The 19,600-nt window shown below is 48.3% G+C and overlaps 1 protein-coding gene across 1 annotated transcript in view; it reads left to right on the top strand.

Moving 5' to 3' along the window:
- The window catches only part of COL6A3 (collagen, type VI, alpha 3), an 84,038-nt gene extending 69,612 nt beyond the window's left edge, over positions 1-14,426 (top strand). The window contains exons 38-42 of the mRNA XM_012648820.1: positions 1,607-2,082; positions 3,367-3,630; positions 4,560-4,658; positions 12,703-12,867; positions 13,639-14,426. Coding sequence (XP_012504274.1) covers positions 1,607-2,082; positions 3,367-3,630; positions 4,560-4,658; positions 12,703-12,867; positions 13,639-13,679 — 1,045 coding nt within the window. The 3' untranslated portion in view covers positions 13,680-14,426. The remainder of the gene's footprint in view (positions 1-1,606; positions 2,083-3,366; positions 3,631-4,559; positions 4,659-12,702; positions 12,868-13,638) is intronic.
- The last annotated feature ends 5,174 nt before the right edge of the window (positions 14,427-19,600 follow it).

Here is a 19,600-nt window from a genome sequence, read left to right as displayed (position 1 = left end):
GGATCGCTTGAGCCCAGGAGTTTGAGGTTGCTGTGAGCTAGGCTGAAGCCACGGCACTCTAGCCTGGGCAACAGAGTGAGACTTTGTCTCAAAAAAAAAAAAAAAAAATTGTAGTGCTAACAGGAATGCAGAAGTTCTCCATCCAACTCCTAACTTCATGTATGAGGACATTGAAATTCAGAAAATGTGACTTCCCAAGGGTAATGTAGGCTATTTTCTAAAAAAATCTGTTGTATTAGTTAGCTTTTGGTGCATAACAAACTACCAGAAACTTAGTGGCTTAGAACAAGAACCATCCATTTAATTTGCAATTATGTGGGTGAGCAATTTTAGTCTGGGCTCAGCTGGGTGGTTCTTCTGGTCTCTAGGAGGCTCACATGTTTGTGGTCAGCTGCTTGTCCTTACCCTGGCACTATGATGCTAGCCCTGCTCGATCCTTATTATTTCTCTGGAACATTCCCTAAAGTTGGCTCAACCTTCTTATCTTTAGGAAAACAGAATGAACTAAGCAACCTACTATTTGAAATTTTATGATATCAAATTGAAAATATACTTCATATGACACATAGCACCATGTCTATAAAATAATGAATTTTCCTCTAAGAGCAAGAGAGGAATAAAATGTGGGTCTTGCTGTGGTGGCTGTTTGACTATGTTGCTATTCTTTCCAGGGATTCACAAGATATCAAGAAATTAAAAAACAAACAAACAAACAAACAAACAAAACACCAAAATTAAGGCCAGGCATGGTGGCTCACTGCTGTAATCCTAGGACTTTGGGAGACCAAAGCCGTAGGATCACTTAAAGCCAGGAGTTCAAGACCAGCCTGAGCAACATAGAGAGATCCCGTCTCCACATAAAAATAAAAAAAATTAGCCAGGCGTGGTGGCATGAGCCTGTAGTCCCAGTTACTCAGGAGGTTGAGTCAGGAGGATCATTGAGTCCAGGAGTCTGAGGTTGCAGTGAGTTGTGATCATGCTAGTGCACTCCAGCTTGGGTGAAAGAGTGAGACCCTGTCTCTAAAAAAAGAAAAAAAAATCTGAACAAACAAACAAAAAAGCCCCACCAAAATTAACACAAACAAAGCATACACATACTCCCAATGACAAGCCCTGGGAACAAAACGATATTTGCTGACTTTATAATTTTCTAGCCAAACAGGGCATTTTGTTGAGTGGATACTTGCTTATAGTGAAAGTAGTTAACTATTGATTGTGTTTAATTTTTGGTGCATGTTTCAGTTGGTTAATTATTATAATTAGAATATTGTCAAATATCATGTATTACTCTCTCTTTTACTTTCTCCCTGCCTTTATTTTATAAATTGAAAATAATACGTCCGATGTATTTATAGTACAATATAAGCTTCATTTTTAATGGTTCCATTTTTTTTACATGCTGTTGAGTATGTAGTTTTTTTTTTGTGGCACAGATCCTAAAAAGAAGGAATTTAATGTATGTAGTACTATACGTAATCTCTAAAAATACTGCATGCATTTTGCTAAAACAGCAAATTTCACATAGCTCATGGGGTTATGTCTTTGTTTACTTTTTAGATAGCAGGCAAAAGTATAGGTAGAGGTAATGTTTAATTTGTCTTAACAGAAACATTCCAAATAATGTCACTGCAAGTCCTACATCCAAGCCAGCGACCACGATGAAGCCAGTGACCACAACAAAGCCGGTGACCACCACGACAAAGCCAGTAACTATCGTAAATCTGCCATCTGTGAAGCCAGCCCCTCCGAAGGAGCCAGCCCCTGCAAAGCCAGCCCCTCCAAAGGAGCCAGTGCCTGCAAAGCCAGCCCCTCCGAAGGAGCCGGCCCCTGCAAAGCCAGCCCCTCCGAAGGAGCCAGCCCCTGCAAAACCTGTGGCTGCCAAGCCTGTGGCCACAAAGACGGCCACGGTCAGACCTGCGGTAGCGGCGAAGCCAGTGGCAGCAAAGCCTGCAGCAGCAGCGAAGCCAGCAGCTGTGAGACCCCCTGCTGCTCCTGCAAAACCAGTGGCCACCAAGCCCGAGGCTTCTAGGCCACAGGCAGCCAAACCAGCCACCACCAAGCCAGCCACTGCGAAGCCCGTGGGTAAGAAAGCCTTGTCAGCGCCGCCACCTTGTTACGTCCTCAAGGCCTGGTTGTAAAGCAATTGGAATGTAACATTGATCTGAGGTCCGTACATACGGATGATGTATTTTAAAAGGTGCTGGTCAGAGCATGGAATTGTCAGAACATTGTTTTTTTTCTATGTTAGAAAGCAGTCTTTGTCTTCTGATCCTCCGAGTTCCTAGAGGCTGGCGAGTGCCGGAGAAAGCGCAGCCAAAATGGGTCTCCGGCCTCTGCCGCCTCCTTTCTCCCACTCCCCAGGCCACGCCCCCAACCCCGCCTTGGGGTTGACAAGTGGGATGACAGTGGGGCACAGCCCACCTCACCTGGAAATTGAGTTGTCTTAATCTAAAGGGAAGAGGTTCTGTGTCGAAGTAGGGTTTCAGACACTATTTAGGGAGTTAAAGAGAAAGAAAGAGGAAGCCCTGCTGATGGTTCTTAGACGGCGCAGAGGCAGTTTCTGTGCTTGCTGTCTGCAGCCAGACCCTCCTCCCCTAGAATATGACTTGCAAAGATCTGACTGGAGCCCTCTATTAACCGCAGGCTTTGTCCCTGCCGTGACACACACACCTGCAGAAACGGAACCCTCCGCTGTGTGCTGAGGAGCTTACAGGGTTTAGTTCAGCAAACTGCAGGGTCGGAGCCTGGCTGGTCAGCCCTGCCCAAAGGCTGAAACCCACACTGCTGCTGACCATGAGAAAGAAGGTTTCAGACTGAACTAGGGTCAGAGTGTGTTATTTCATCCTTTCCTCGGAGAAGATGTTAGAAGACTCTAGAGGGTCACAAGCTGCATAGGAAGGCTCACAAAAAGATGGAAATTATCTTCATTTTTATAAGCAGAGAGTAAACGGAGATTCCTTTAAAAGAAATTCGTGTCATGCCCTAAAATTTCATGACTTAATGTATTTTAAATGATGGGGCTCATTTTGCATTGAATACAACTTGCGATTAGCATGCTGGGCCTGGCGTTTTCAAAGTATCTTCTCAACAGCAGATATTTTTAATAGAAAAACAAAAGACAGCTATGTACCTTGATGAACAAAGAGATTTTTAATTACGGCAAGTTTCACATTTCATGTATGCGGTTAGATGACAAAACCAACGTGTTTTAGGAGCTTGAACAAGAAGTCAGTTCCCTGCCTCACCTGAGTTTGATATTGGCTGTCTGTTAACACACCGCCTCCAGCTGTTCTCTCTCGCCCGCGTGCCTCAGGCGTGCAGGATTTTGTGTTTTACCTGCACGCTCTGCTTTGGTCTATCTTCCAGCGAAGGCGTCCCGGGAAGTGCAGGTGTCCGAGATCACGGAGAACAGCGCCAGGATCCACTGGGAGAGGCCCGAGACCCCGAGTTCTTACTTCTATGACCTCACAGTCACCTCAGCCCACGATCAGTCCCTGGTTCTGAGGCAGAACCTCACGGTCACCGACCGCGTCGTCGGGGGCCTGCTCGCCGGGCAGATGTACCACGTGGCGGTGGTCTGCTACCTGAAGTCGCAGGTCAGAGCCACCTACCACGGCAGTTTCAGTACAAGTAAGTACGCGGTGGGTTTGGGGAACGCCATACCTGATTTATACGTGGACTATCACACAGGACATAAAGGGAACATTCTTATTTATTGAATCTACTCTGAAATAGCAACAAAATTTAAAAAAATAGCCCACAAGCTCTGGGTGATTTGGTGGCACCCTAACTTTATAAAACGACAGAATGGAAAATGGGATTGCATGTGAAATGTGGCCCTGCCCTCGGGGTCCTGGGCTACTGGATGGAGGATCGGGTGGCCTGAGCATGGCCCCTTCCAATGTAGCCCCTGGCGGCGGCTCTGTGCTACCCGCCCTGCCCATGTTCCCTGTTCAGAGAGCGGAAAACACCAGCTAGTCGGTGGCTCCCTGGGGAGTGACAGAGGTGCCCGTGGAGTCTCACTGCCCCGGGGCAGAGGGATGTCCTGCGCTCCTGCAGAATCGGCCTCCTTGGTCCTGCTGCGCTCGGGCTCTGCCCTCTGCTGGCTGCTGTCCCTACAGCTGCCCCGCTGCGCTGAGGCTGCCCTCAAATGCTCTCCCAGCCTTTCTCAACTATTCATGGTCCCTTCTCTCTCTCCTTTCCAAGTTCTCCTCCACGCCCCCTCCCACTCTTCTTGACGCCTCTGCTCTAGGGACATGGAGGGGGAGCCTCCCCTTTTCTCTTGGAACCATGCTAAGGAAAGGGAATTCCCATCCACACCACAATTAGGCCCCAGAGAGACAAGTCCAAAGACCCACCCGCCCTAAGGCTCTGTTCTCCTGAACGGCAGCAAAGAGGTGTAAGGGGCGTGCGCAGAGACTTCCTGCATCTCTGTCTTTCGGTGGCCACCCTCAGAGGAGACATTAATCAGGAAAGGCAACCTCACGCTGGTTGCTAAGGATTCCTAAGCCCTTCAGTTTCTGATTACCTACGAGTCACTTGTTATCTTTCTTTTACAGAAAAATCTCAGCCGCCACCTCCACAGCCAGCAAGGTCAGCTTCTAGTTCAACCATCAATTTAATGGTGAGCACAGAACCATTGGCTCTTACCGAAACAGGTGAGTTGTGAAAGTATCAGCTCCATTAATGGCACTAAGAAGGTATTCTTCCAAAGATTTTAAAGGTTTCGAAGTCTTGATACCAGGCCATCTTCCTGGGTTCCAATTCTTAGGGCAGGCATGACTTCTACGGGGAAAGGTCCAAAGTGGCTCTGTGCGGCCCAACGTAGTCTTACTCTGCAAACGTCCAGTTGTAAGTGGAGACTTACCTGGCCTGTCACCAGACTGTTAGTGAAAGTTCGATGGGAGTTGCTTTTGGGGTTATAGCCAGAATTCATGTGCCCACTAGTCATTTACCCTGTGCCTCATACTGGGCCTGGAGTGGATTTGTGGTCTGTGACACTGCGAAGAGTAGAGTTTTCATTTCATCTAATAAGAAACTGCTCAGAAGAGCATAAGACAAGCCAGAAATACCTGGGTTTGGGCCCAACCCATGGGATGGTCCTAATTCCCTCAGCACTGTGCTAGCCTCCTCTGTGACAGCACCGTCCGTGTGCCTGAGCCCCGGAGAGGTGCACATTCTGCTAAGTTAGTGACGAGTTAGGTGCAATTCAGGGATTGACAGCTGTAATTTGCTCTGTTCCTGGGTAGTGGGGCTCTGAGAGACCTGGAATCGCTCATTTAGCAGGATGTGAGCTTGGCTTGTTCTTCCACAAGAAAATGATTATTAAAATAGTCCTTATGCCTTGCTTAAGAATGTTCAGCAAAAGATGTTGGTATTAATATAAAAAATTGATATTGCATGGGAATTTAGATATACTATTGTTTTACAGACCTGAAGCAAAAACTTTCTGCTAACTATGGGGACGATTTTTCATTTTTTGTGTATCGGCCACAGTCAGGAGAAGGAAAGTGTATTATCTCTTTACAGTGTTTATTTCTACAGTTGGTTATGGTGAGTAGGCAGGTGTCGAGTGCCGAGCTGCTTTTGTGTTGTGCTAGATTTAGAAGTGGCTCTGCCTGTTCAATATGCATTGCGTTGTCAGAAGCAACAGCACATTGTTTTGGGGCTGTCAAATACCTGTTCTTCATTTTACTCTTTCCACTGTTTTTAAAATGATGTTTTTTCCCCTCCATCTGACCCTTTCTATGGAGTCTACGCCCTATCTCATTTATGTTTAAGTGAAATTAGATGGTTCTAAGTGTTTTCTGACTCTGCACCCGCCTCTCTTTGAGGCCACTGTGGGAGAATCCTTCTTTCAGAGAAAGCCTTCTTCCACTGGTGGACTCCCTGCGTCCACGTGTCTGTGTGTCTGTAGGACTGTCACCAGTTGTAGGCCACACCCATGCTGACACGTGGCATCAGCACTTGCTAGAAAGAAAGCAACTAAGTCAGTGCTGGAATTGTGGAACCATTGTACACACAGATGTTTAAGAAGGTAAATAAGTCACCTACTTATAGCTGAAAGGTGCTTAAAATAGTTTGCCTATTGACAAGTTTAGGAATTGGCCAGTATTAGCGACAGCTGTGCGTTTTTCACACTCCTCTAGCCTTTCCAGTGGAAAGACTGAACCAGAAACTTCTTAATAGAAATTTATGAAAATGAGCCAGGAATTCATGATAGCCTGGGTAATTGAGTTTAACTTCTTAGAGATTGTATAAAAAGATTTTACAAAAAAATTTTAGTGTTGGGATTTTCAGCTTAAATTAAAAAAATGGAAGTAGGCGTGTGCCACGAGGGTTGGGTGGAGAGGGAAGAAGAAAATTCGAGGCTCAACCCTCTTGCTTTCTGCTCATACGTAGTTTTCTGAGTCCCAGGTCACAGGACCAGAGCTGAGCCTTTGGCCTCTGCACCGGCGACATCCGGCAGCTCCTGTCACACGGGGTCCCTCCTGCGTGAGCCCCTCCCGCCAGCCCAACGTGGTGCGTGAGCTCAAAGCGAAGCCACAAGGGCCACACTAGATCTCCCACAGAGCTGTGGGTCAGGACAGATCCAGCTCTGACTGCAAAGTCGCTGAAACCTGTGCATACTGTTTCCTGCTCACTGGTTAACTCTACCCCAGCATAGCGCGGGAAATATAAAACTTCCAGCCAATCCGCTGTTTCACTGAGAGAAATGACTGGGACTAAACCAGACAGCAAGATTTGGGGATGTTTTTGGTTCTCTTATGGGTGGTGCGGAGGGATAAGAATATATAAATGGTGTGCAGTTAACACAAACAACACAATCTGTAAGCAGGAGTCTGGCTGGGCTGGTTATTTTTATTTTTATTTTTTTAAATACTGAGTTGTGAGGTTCAGAATTAGGAAGGTGCTTTGATCCAGTCCTTTAACACTTAGATCTCCTCTCTCCATGTGATAAAGATAAAAGAGTTTTTGTAATTGGGGCTCATGTTTCATTCAAGGCTACACGTTGTTTGTTATAGATGAACCTAAAATCCTTTTCCTTCACACCGATTAGTGTGTAACCCTCAAAGCCAGGGTACACATGTCCTCTCGCCATTTCACGTGTGTGTACGTGTATGTGTGTGCCCATGCATCTGCGTGTATCTCCTACCCAGTGCAAAGATGCAAATTCTTGTTTTTCTTGAGAACAAGTCCCTGCATAACGGACCTCGGGAATCCGCACGGTAACCAACAGCGTTTTCCCTGGAGAAGGCGCTTCGGACAGGTCAGCCCCATGAGTATATGTAGCTGTGCCCACGTACACGTCACTTTTGAGAGCTCTTTTTGAATTAAATTAATTGGATACCTACTTTAAAATGTCTACAATTCGAAATGTACTGTCCAAATTAGGAGATGAAAGCTTATCTTCCCCCCTCGCCCGCTCCCCCCTGGTTATTGTCATCTTGGCCATTTTCCTCAGAGGGGTAAAATATTTTAATGATTTTTATATTTTTAGAGATAGAAAAATGAGTGGCAACTAACCACTCTTTATTAAATAACTTAAAAAAATAGTAACTGCGTTCTTATTCAGTAGTTGCGGGTATATTTTGCATCCAAATATCAGTGACCACAATATGTATTATTTCTCCAAAGATGTGTTTTCTAGATAGTTGAGGCACAGTGAAGCTTTGAAGCTAGCTTTTCTATACGGACATATACGCATTTTAATTCCTCTTACATTCCACAACATCCACTAAGTAGAAACATGCCTTACGTTTGCAGAGATGGGTTCCTTTCTTAGTATTACGTGCTTGATACTATTGCTTGCTTGTTTTACCTCTGTGAATAAAAGATTCTGTCTTAAGGACCTGTACTTTTCGTAGTTTGCCACTTTAGATTTAGGAAATGTAGTGACCTCTGTTTGAATCTATGCGGGAATCTGTGGGCAAAACCGTTGTGAAATGACAGAGTCCCTAGTACTGGTCACCTGCTGCAGGGGAGAAGAGGTGACCAGGGTTAACACCTGAGTTTTCATTCACATACGTTCACGTTTGCCCTTTGGGAATTCACATTTAATAGACACTTGTTTATCAGGAAATTGACACAGGCGCACACTGCGAGGACAGTCTGGTTAGGGGATTCTTTGTCCCTAAGTCGTGGCCCTGTTTGGGACAAGGGCTGTGTGTGGGACGGAGACCTCAGCTTCGAGACGAAGGTCGATTCCATAGCAGACCTGTGGCGTCATTACTGACATTCAGGATCCCGGGCTTTGCAGTATTACACGATTCAGTTTTAAATGGTTAATATGTATTTTTTTTAAACAAAACAAAATGAATCCCTATAAAAAACCTCACCCTACTTTGTGCTTTCCTCAGCATCTGAAAGAACACCCCAGCCACTTCTCTGTGACACATTTGCTGCCTCTAAATGGCAGCAGCAATTGAATGAACCTGTCATTGGTCATCGCAGCCTTATAAAAGCGCTGAGCGTGCTGCGCACTTTGGCCACACGCTTCGTCACTGCTGGTTTTGACGGCGCTATGCAGTTGCTAATTTTTGTTTTAGGTTTTGATCCCACGTCTCTGTCTCCCTGTTGCCCCTTCTCATTTTGGGCTAAGGAAGCCATAGATGGATATTTTCTATGCATATTATCACTAAAGCTAAGACTCTCCGAAGTTTCCAAACACAAAAAAATCTAACTCAGAAAATTTACTTTTTGTAATATTACAAAATGAATCCTAAATTGTTGGCTTAACCACATGTATTGAAGTTGCAATGCAGCAACTAGCCAAAACAACTAACAAAATGCGTAACATTCTTTATTCCTTATTCTAGAAATTAGCGTTCTGTAGAACTGGTTACATTTGGTCTGAGCAGGTGTCACTAGGTCACTTACATAGCTCTGAAGGAGCCGTCAGTTTTGTGCTCATCAACATTCAGTAATTTTATTGATTCTAAGACGCACATTTTTTCCCCATTGTAACACTTCTGAAATTGAAATGTGACTTACAGTTGATGACAAGTCATGACTCGCTGGTAGTATCTTGTGTTACTTAGAGGAACATACGGTAATAGTGCATCATAAAGTTGAGATATCTTAGATTTGATGAAATGCAGTACTTGGTTAGCTGTATCCCACTATGAATGTGTATCACTGATTAGCATGAAATGATGCAATGGGAATGTAATGGACGTATCTGGCTTTCTGTTAATAATAATTTAAAGAACTAACTAATCCCACGAGTTGAGGTAAGTTAAATGGCTACCAATATTTGCTCTATTGGGTTAAAGGGAAACAGGCATCTTCGAGGCCTTCTGTTTGTCTCTGTGTGAGGACGTGTTTTTGTCAGTTGCAGACTTTGGGCTATGATGAGCCTCAAAGGGTATATTTTTATCATGAAGTCTGAAAATACAAAAGTCTGTTTGTAGAGATCTGAAGGAATAAAGGATCCAAAACTTAATCATGGCTACATTTAAAAATAAAGTTAAAAATTCAGTTAAGTTTCCTTAATACCTTTTGAACCAACCAAGTCTCAAAACGTGGATGCTGGTGAGTTTTCTCATTCAGGCAAATCATACCTGGCCCTGAGGTTCGGAAGCGCCTTGTACCGTATCCACAACGTGGAGTCCTAAGGCGACTAAGTCTTCTTGTTTTTGAGACTATTAAACTGCCGAGGAGCATACTTACAACCGCAGCATGAACACCTCCCGCCCCACCTCCCCTCATTTCGCTCGAGGAAGCACGTACATGGCGATAACTTGCTGCTTTTGAAAATGTCAGAGCTGATGCCTTTAAAAATGCCTTCAAACACTAGGGAAAGTTCAAACGATAAAACATGGCAAGATTTTCCAATCAACATATTTTCTGTTTCAAAAAGTATTTTCTTTTTTGCTGATTATAAAATTAATAGCTATTCAGTGTAAAGTATTCATATATGTGATTCTCATTGTCACAGCATTGATAACCATAGTTAGTGACCGAGTGCGTGTCCTTCCTGATTTTTCTATGACTGTTATATGCGAGCAGGTGCATGCCTGTTGCGTGTGAGTGCCTGTGTGCGCACACACATGTTTACTACAGCAACTGTGCTTCTTAGGGTGCCTTGCATTTCACTGCTGTTGGGAGTTGGTTGTTTAGATGTCCTACGTTGGCTCCTGCGGCTTCTGTGCACAGGCAGGGTTTCTGGAACAGCGTTTTATCCTGACATCATGGCTGCACCGGTTTCTTCTCTTGTGTTTGGATGCTCTCTGACACCCAGTGGTCAACAGAGAGGAAGCTTCACCAGATGGTGGTCCAAATCAGGCAGCCTTCACATCCCTCTTAAAATGAAACTTATTTGCATTGTTGTTCTAGGCAAAAAACCAGGAAAGGGTATTGGTAATTTTGAGTCCTATTTGGGCTTCCACTACATTCTCAGCAATAAGGAAGAGCAAATTCATGAATGTGCAGCCAGACACTCCTCTCAGACAGAGAGGACTCTCCTCCCTCCCAGCTTGTGCCCAAAGGGGCAAACATTTTAGAGGGAAAACATGAAGAACTGTCATGTCCAAAGGCTCACTGTTCTAGGGAAACATCCGGATTACGTTCAATGAGGGCCAACTGTCTCCCTTCGTACTGCAGGACGTTTTATTTGTGTATTTATGTATGCACGCATGTATTTATTTTTGCTGTACAGCAGTTGCTTTAGCACACGTAGACACAGCTTAGGTGAGTCCAGACTAAATGGTGGGTCTCAGCGTCAAGATGATGTGGCGTTTAAAACTGGAACATAAAATCTCCCATTTTCATGCTTTAAAAATGGAGAATCTCAAATTTTTGTCTTTGAACAGTGTGGGGCCCTCATTCATATATTTGTCTTGGTTTTCCGAGTATCTGTGTGCCCACAGTGACAGCGTCCTATGTTCCGCTGGTAACCTTACAGAGTCCTGGAGGTGATTCCTGCTGGAGTAAGGGCAGAGCGGGGCTTGGGTGCTGGGAGCGACCGTGAGAAGTATGGGAGGCGGGAGCAGAGGCCACACGCTGGGGCCTGCGGCTGGGCAGGTTTCTTACGATCTGTCCGCAGAGCCCAGGGGGTGGGAACTGACTAGCTAAGCACAGATGGCTAGGACGCAGGCGCGCTTAGAACAAATAAAATGGGACAAATGAGGGCCACTTAGGAGATGCTTCTGCAAGGAAATGAGAAGGGACCAGGCAGCCATTCACTCGGGCCTTATGCAACTGGGAACCCTCCGGTGTTCGAGGAGTACACTGGGCGGTGAAATAGTCTCGCCGTGCTCAGTTCCCTGCACGATGTCCCTTGGCGGCCGGGCGTTTCCCTTCAATTATTGTGCATTTAAGAGAAAGAAGGTTGTTTTTGTGAATCGTCATTATTTTATCCTGGCTTCTTTGGGTCGTCCAAGGCTCTTGATGGTGCTGCTGGCTTTCTGGGCCCTGAGAGGGTCTGCAACTAGGAGATGTTGTGGTCATGGGGACACCGGCCCCACGATGGGGTGACAGCTCCCCCACAGCAGCCAGGAAATGTCTTAGGTGGATTCCTATGTACCTTTGAGTCTGCTCCCTTGTGGGTGACCCACGCTTTGATTATTGATCTGAAGACTTAGGTTTTCCTTGTGCTTTTCGGTGTTCACCTGAACGGCAGATGCACGGCACCTCTGCGGCTGCGAGCAGCCCGCCTAGCTGGGGGGAAGCCAGTGGGGATGTCACCCTTTGTGGCAGAGCCAGGCATTTCAGGCCTGGAGCTCCTCACATAAACACGCAGCATCCCTGGCTCCAGGCAGTATTGGAAAGAAGGCTTACGTTTTTGTTTTACGTTTTCAAACTTACAAATGTATAACGGTTGACATCAATGCTTCTCTTTCTCAGAAATAACCTGGAGTTTGCCAGAAAACTCTGTAAACAGAAGTCTTACTGTGTATGAACTGTAAACTTTTCTCTCCAGGCGTTGAGGGGACCTTAGCTTTACTTTGCAGCTGGGCTACATCAGAAGTGTGCATTCAAACACTAACTTCCTTAACTGGAAAAAGAATGCTTCTCTGTCTTCAAAATAGCTTTGCTATGTGACATTTGTGCAGTCGTGCATTTTACATCAGTGCTAGCTCTCCTCTTTACTTACTTGTTTGATTTGGCAGGTCATGAAGGCGTTGGCTGCGCACACACACACACACACACACACACACACACACACACGCTCCCATATACACATTTATAAGGAATTTTTCTTTTATACTTTACCTTTAATTTTCACTGTACTTGGCTTATAGTGAAATGCACAGCCTTATTTTTGAACTATGTTCTGACAGAATTTAATTGCCATTTGGCCTAAGAATAGAAAACTCTCAAGGTTTTAAAATTTGGTTTCTTCTTTGACTAGTTAGCACTGAAGCGATTAGAGGTGAAGGGGCAGTGATTGAAACGGGGAAAAAACAATTCATTTCATTTTAAATTATCCAAGGGTGTAGCTGACGTCTGGGACTCCGAGTGCAGTTTATGACGTCCTCTCGTGGATATCATTTCATTTGTCCCTCGCAAAGCCGTAAGTGACCGCTGTGTCCATAGGACGGTGAGGACACAGGCGCAGAGTTTGAGGCAGTTTCCGCCTGGAAGCTCTTTTCTCTTTTCTGTCTGTGGCCGCGCTGCGGTCACACCTAGCCCCTGGCGCGGGGAGCAGAGTAACAGGCACATCCTAATTAGTTCTCTTTTCTCATCTTATTATTAAAGATATATGTAAGTTGCCGAAAGAAGGAGGGACTTGCAGGGATTTTATACTAAAATGGTACTATGACCCAAAGACCAAAAGCTGTGCAAGGTTCTGGTACGGAGGCTGCGGCGGAAACGAAAACAACTTCGAATCACAGAAAGAATGTGAAAAGGTTTGCGCTCCTGGTAAGTGAGTCTTCTTCGTGTTTCTGGCTTCTGCAAATGAGAAGAAGTTCAGGTCAATAAGTTGCCTTTGGGAAATATTTGAATTGAAATGATTATGATATATATGAAAAAGATAAATTATATCCTCAGATAAGAAAGATATTCAAACAAAACACATAAAATTGTTTTTTGAATTATTATTTTGTTTCCTAAAAACATACTCATATCCTTGTATTTTTGCCAGTGAGAAAACACATGGCAACTACTTGTCGCTCTTCAGAAATGTTACTAAGTCCCTGTTACTCATAAAATACTGCACCAAACACGATTACTGGGAAAACAATGTAATGGACAGTTATAGACAACACGGAAGATAGATGACCCCCACATATTCATCTTTAAATAATTTCGCTTCCTATAAATAATAACGTTGACTCCGGGGCCATCCACTCTCTCCATTATATTGGGAAACTTGATTGGTAACAAAATAAAAACTTGGAGCAGAGCCTGGGTTCAGCACCAGAACGGGGAGGGTGTGGTTTGCACCGAGGCCTGGGGCGTGCCGCAGGGCGCAAGGACGGACTCAGACCGCACAGGCAGCCCCAGCCCAGGCCCAGAGGGCCACAGGGAGCTATTGACGGTACTGAGCAGAAAAGTGAGAGAGGTATGAAAACCAGAGGTGGTGGGATCATGTCATGATGAATCCGGTGTCCTTTCTGCTCAGTAACGTGGCTTTTCTTCTCCTCCTCTCTGCCGGCCCCTCTCCCCGCCCACCCACCGCTCATCGCCCAGTGCCCGCCAAGCCTGAAGTCCTGAGCGCGATTGGAACCTAAGCGTGGCTCGCCAGCGACATATACCTCTTGAGGAAGAAGGAGTCAGCCGTTGCCAACTCGTCTCTGTAGAAGCTCCGGGTGTAGGTCCCCTGGCACTGTACCATTCCACGCTTTGATTTACACTCGAGCCGGGGAGGAAGCCTTCTGCTGCATGCCCTCTCGATATGGTGCTAACTGTGTCTGTGGACCCGGCACTCTCGTCTCCCGGCAGTTCTATCGTATGCCTTGAACATTGTGTAATAGTTACCCACTGCTGGTGGTGATGTGAACATTCCTATACACTCAGCTTCCCTCTGGAGTTCCGTGTTGTGCCTGTTTTAGGCAAATGTAAAGTCTAGAAAATAATCCAGATGTCACGGCTGCTCTATATCCTTTCGCTTGGTTCATTTTTTCTCCTCTTTCTAGTTAAGCGAGACTTTAGATGGAAAGCCTGTGTATAGCGGAGAAACAAGCGTTCAATTTGTCATTCCCCCCTAACTTCCTGGATTAGCGTTCGAGCTAATTTTCTTTTTCTGAGGCCTCTAACAAATGATGTAGTTAGAAAGAAGCAAAATCCCTTGCTCTGTGTGCACCTTTGGGACCAATGCCTTAATTAAAGAATTAAAAGAAAGTCATAATAGAGAATATTTTTGGCATTCCTCTAATGTTGTGGTTTTTTTCTTTTGTGCGGGGTGGGGGATTAATTTTAATTTTAAAATTTTTAGGAAATTTATACAAAGAAACTTTTTAATAAAGTCTATTGAAAGTGTTGTGGGTTTGGCGTTCTTGGCCGTCTTGCTTCCGGAGCGTGGGTTGTCAGAATCCCCCCCAGGCTGGGGCACTTGGCCCAGTTCTGGCTTATGGTCCTGGGCACCCAGTGGAGGGGGCAGAGAGCTCCGGCAGCCAGCATGTGCAGGGACCAGGTGGAGACAAGCCACCCTTCCCTGCGGATTCACCCACATGCTCCGGCACGCCACGGCCAGGGAGGCTGCTCCTTGCCAGGGGCCCTGGAGTCTTTCTGGTTGGAAGGGCCAGGCTGGCTTCCGCCTCCCCTGCCTCTTGGCTTCCCGCAGAGCTTCAGCCTCCTCCCTGCCCCCCTCCCTGCAGTGGTCCTTCCCTGAGGTTTCCTCGCTCCCACCTGCTGCGGCTGGGGGTGCGATGTGTCCCCAGGACTCCCTGCCCTTTCCTGGAGTCTCAGAGACAGAGTATGAGGTCTGCTTTTGGTCTTTTCCCGTTAAAGACCTTTTTCTCTTGTCTTCAGAAATAACACAAGAAATCAACAAATTCATATTCAGATGTCACCTGAATTCCATTTAGGACGAAGATTGAATTTATTTAACAGAATAACACATACCCTGAAAAGTGCCGTAGGTAGAATTAGGGCTCTCGGGTGTGAGCAGAACTGTCTCATGTAAGGGCAGAGGGTGACCTTGCCGGCTGGTCTATTGGGAGGGGAGGGAGGAGGAGGAGGAGGTGTGCAGAGCTGGAGGGGTGAGGGGAGACGAGGTCGTCACAGGACCACTCCCTGGGGTGCCCATCCTGATCCTGGAGGGAAATTTCTGAATTCTCGGAGTGCTCGGAGCAAGTGCATCTTCGTGGAAACTGGTCGTGGGGGGTTGGGGGTGGGGAGCTGAGCCTCGTGCGGAGTCACCCGGGAGAAGTGAGAGGCGATGAGGGCCGGACGCCTCTGCCTGGAATTTGTGGGGACCTTCACATCTACGACCTTGGGGGTTTGAGTTTACCTGCATCTTGTTGGGATTGGGAGGGCCCAGTTGAACCTCGGGGTGGCTTCAGGGGAACTGCAGAGCTTTGGGGCCTCCATGAATCCCTGGACCACCTCTGCTCACATGGCCTCCAGAAGTCCCGGGGGATGCATCCCTCTGTCACCACTCTGGGAGAGGGACGAAAGAGCGAGCCATCCCCGCTCTGACAGCCCTTCCACCTCTGGACCATGCCTACCGCTCCCCATCTTGGAAGACTCCCTTTTTAGCATAAGGCCAGCCCAGTGGGCCCACAAAGAGCCCAGTGATGGTCACAAGTTCCCTTCAAATGGACATTCAAGCTGGTCAGGGAATGTGCACCTTGGCACTTTCCTAGGGACCCACCTCAGAGCCCCCAGCTTACATAGGAGTAGCCCCGCCCACAGAAACACGCTGCAGTGTCCCAACGAGTTCACCCCGCTGCAGCCAGGAGGCGTGGGTAGTGGGGCGTAGAGGGGCTCTCTGGCGTGGCGGAGGGGTGTCAAACACCAAATAGCCTGTGTGAGCTTGCCAGAGCTGCCCCAACAGAGTACCCCAAACTGGGTGGTTTAAAACAGCAGAAATTTATCCTCTTGCAGTTCTGGAGGCTGGAAGTCCAAAATCAAGGTGTTGACAAACCACGCTCCCTCTGAAGCCACAGGGGAGACCCCTTCCTTGCTGCTTCCTGCCTCTGGTGGTTGCTGCAGCCCTTGCATTCCTTGGCTCACGCCACGTGACACCAGGCTCTGCCTCTGACGTCACGTGGCTTCTCCTTGCGTGTCTGTCCTCACACGGCCGTCTGTCTGTCTCGTACAGACATCAGCCACATGGGACTGCAGTATGCCCCCGTGTTAATTAATTACATCTGCAACGACCCTGCTTCCAAATAAGGTCTCATCCTGAGGTACCGGGGTTTGGATCTTCGACACATCTTTTGGTGGGTGACACAGTTCAAGGACACAGCCTCAGCATTTCCAAAACCCGCTTCCCGCTGTGCTGTGTTGACCTACCGCTGACCACCAGGCAGCAGCTGCAGCGATGGGAGCCCAGCTGAATTCTGTCACTGCTAGTCGTTTTCAGCTACTAAAACCATCACTCTCGGATCTTGAGGCTGGTCCTGTCCATGGTAGAGTTTAAATCTCGGATCCAGTTCAAAGCTTCTCTGTTCTTAACCCAGTGCAGGCTGACCCACGGCTCCGGTGGGGTTTGCGTGGAGAGGTCCCTGGCCTGCCCTCCAACCCTCCCTCTCTGCCCTGCAGGGCGGTCTGCGGCGCGGCTCTTGCTGGGCTCCCAGGGGAGGTCTGAGTGGACTTCCCATCGGTTGCTGCTGCTCACTCTTCGCCTGTCCTGCCCTGGCTCCAGTCTGGGGCAGGTTCCCTCTGCCGACTCTCGGGCATATATGGTTCTCCGCAGGAGTCTGTGGCTCTTGGCGAATCTCCTCTTCCCTCCTGCAGCCTCCTGTGAGGTAGGTCCACCCCCAGCCTCTTGGTCTTGGCTCCTTTACCCAGGAGACCAGCCTCTTAGGGGTGCAACAAAGTTGGCTCGATCTAATCTGCAGAAAACTCACATGGCCTTGTCACACCAGCTGGCCTCCCTCTTTCTGCTCAGCTGCCTGCAGGTCCAGCGGTCAAGCACACGGTCAGCTGAGAGCTGGTCTCAGCCCTGGACTTGGTTGTGGCGGGAAGGAGTGAGTCAGACCTGCCCCAACTTCAGGTGTTTCTCTTCGGGCCTCTTGGGCCCCCGACACTGGGGAGGGGATCAGCTGAACGCCCCTCCCTTTCCTCTTGCTAGGTGAGGGAGGAGTGTGGCCCCTTCCAGAAGCATGTTTTACCCCGTCGAGGTCACCATGGCCTTCTCCCCATCCCTCTTCCATCTCAGCAATGACCGTGGTGTAGTCAGTTCAATGTGCTCTGAGCTGCGGCCTGTGGTGATCAACCCTGGGAAAGTGGGGTGCGTCAGGTTCTAGGAACTTGGGGAGCAGTGAGCTCTGGGCCCAGCTCCCCTAGGGATGGGCTGAGCCCTGCATTTCTCCAGGGATCCCCCTATTGGTTCATGGACATGAAGTGAGCATCACAACACGGTTTCAGTACTAGGGTTCCCCCAGACGCAGCCCCCAGGACTAAGGCTGTAGTTTATTTGGGAGGCGAAGGGAGTCCCTGAGTGGCTGGGGAGTGGGGAGTGACATGGGGAAGAGAAGGCTGCTGTTAAAAGGTGTGTCGTTAGTGTCTGCTGAGGGTGGCTGGAGCCTGAGTCCCGTAGGGAGACTCTGGGAGCCCCTGGGGCACGTGTGGCTCAGATCCCGGCAGAGCGGGGGAGGGGGAGCTGGGGTATTTACGCACCTGCTCCCGCCTGCCGCTGGCTGCTCCTGGGCAGGCAATGTTCCGGTTCTCTTGGCTCGTACACACCCTGGCAAGGGGGCCTTCTGTGGTGTAGGAGAATGTTCTTGGCAAAGACTTGCAGGTGCTCACATGTGGAGGCCTCTGGAGCCCGGGGACTGGCCAGGCCCAGGGTGTACAAGTGGGACACCATTATTTGTAACTTACCTGTAGGGTCTGCTCCAGGCATGTTCCAGAGAAGCTGGGCTGGGGCCCATCTCTGGAGGACTCACTCCCAACTGCTCCGGAGGCCGGACTCCCCTCCCTTCCTGCCTCCTGTTGCCAGCATGCCCGCCTCGCCACTCTGGGTTTGGTTCACTCCATTCCTGCACTGCTTCTCTGCGCCTGTCCCTGGGCTGTGCAAGGATGCTGGGACAATCACACCCACAGTCTCACCTGGGTCAGGAGAGCAGGAGACGACAGAGGTCTAGGTGAGCGGCTGGTTGGGCTGGCTGCGTGTGGGGAACTCAGGGGGAAGCAAGGCTCTCGGGCAGTGGATGGGCAGTTTTCCCCATTTATTCCCACAAAGCAAATAAACAAAATCCTTTGTTAGGTCCTCTGTCCCAAATCAGGGCTCAGCAAAGCATGGTCTGTGTTGCAGGACTCCTGACCCCTTGATAGCCTGTGCATTTCTCCTTCCAAGACCCGTCCTTTGCTAGACCACGCTGAGGACTCTGCGTCCTTCCTTGAACCCTGGCGTGTCCCTGACCCTAACATCCACTCGGCTCTCTCTGGGGCAGCCTCCAGCCTGGTCGTGTGGAAGGTGGCTTGCCAACAAAGAACACCTGTTTTGGATTTTCTGAGTAAGAAATAAATTTCTATCAGGGTAAGACATTGAGGACTTAGGCTGTTCGAGCAGCTAGTGTGACCTTAATGAACACAATTCACCTGTATCTCGTAGCTGTTGTGGGTCAGGTGCTGCTCTAGGTGCTTCACACGTATCTTAGGGGGCACTGTTCAGTAGCAGCCATTATCCTAGTCTTACAGATGATGAAACAGAGGGTCAGAGCGGTCTAGTTTACCCGGCTATGTCCTAATGGAGCATCTGAGCAAGTTATCATGACCCAGAAGCTCTCTCAGAGGTTCAAGGTCATATTGGTTCCTCCTGGACCCTCATTGTCAGGCTTCTGTTTCCCCGGAAGTGGGATCTGAGCCCTGTGTCTTCTCCCAGAGCAGAGCACGCCTTCCGAAGGACCCTCCGTGGCTCTCCTTCCTTCGCCTGAGCTGCTCTGGCTCTGGGCAGGACTTGGAGAGGCTGGAGGCTCTGGCACGTGTTTAGGGCTTGTGCGGGAGGCGGCCTGGGCTGAGTGCGGCCTGCTTGGGCTCCGAGGCCGAGTCATGGGACATCTGTTTGGACTCAACTACTAGCACGTCTCCATGCTTTCATCAGCATCTTTGCTGGAGTTGTGAATACAAGTGCTTTCTGCTTTTTGCTCCCTCTTTACAATTTTCCACATAATTAAAAAGAGATCACAATACGTGTGAACGAGTGCCAGGCTTTTTGTAGGAAGCCAGTATTATAAACCCTCAAATGCATTTGAAATTCCTCCTCCCAACCCCGGTGACTCATTTTTAGGGGATGGTTAATATTTTCCTGCCAAATTCCCCTGGTTGTCAGATTTCCAGCTGGACCTAGCTGTTCTTCAAGAGCCAGGCCATCAGGGTTCCACATACCTGGGTGTGGCTTCCAGAGAAGTTGGGGGGCTGCTGCTGGTGCCGAGCCTGGGGCTGCGGTCCAGGCGCTGCCCTCTGCCCTGCCCCTCCCCGGTTAGCTTGCTGGTCTGAGCTCTGATGCTGCCTGGGTGCCCGCCTTCCCTGGGAGCTGAAC

Source organism: Propithecus coquereli, unplaced genomic scaffold (genome assembly GCF_000956105.1).
Source record: "Propithecus coquereli isolate 6110/MARCELLA unplaced genomic scaffold, Pcoq_1.0 Scaffold295, whole genome shotgun sequence".
In the NCBI taxonomy this organism is placed as follows: domain Eukaryota; kingdom Metazoa; phylum Chordata; class Mammalia; order Primates; family Indriidae; genus Propithecus; species Propithecus coquereli.
The sequence above is the reverse complement of the archived record's forward strand: the minus strand, read 5'-3'. Positions and strand labels throughout refer to the sequence as shown.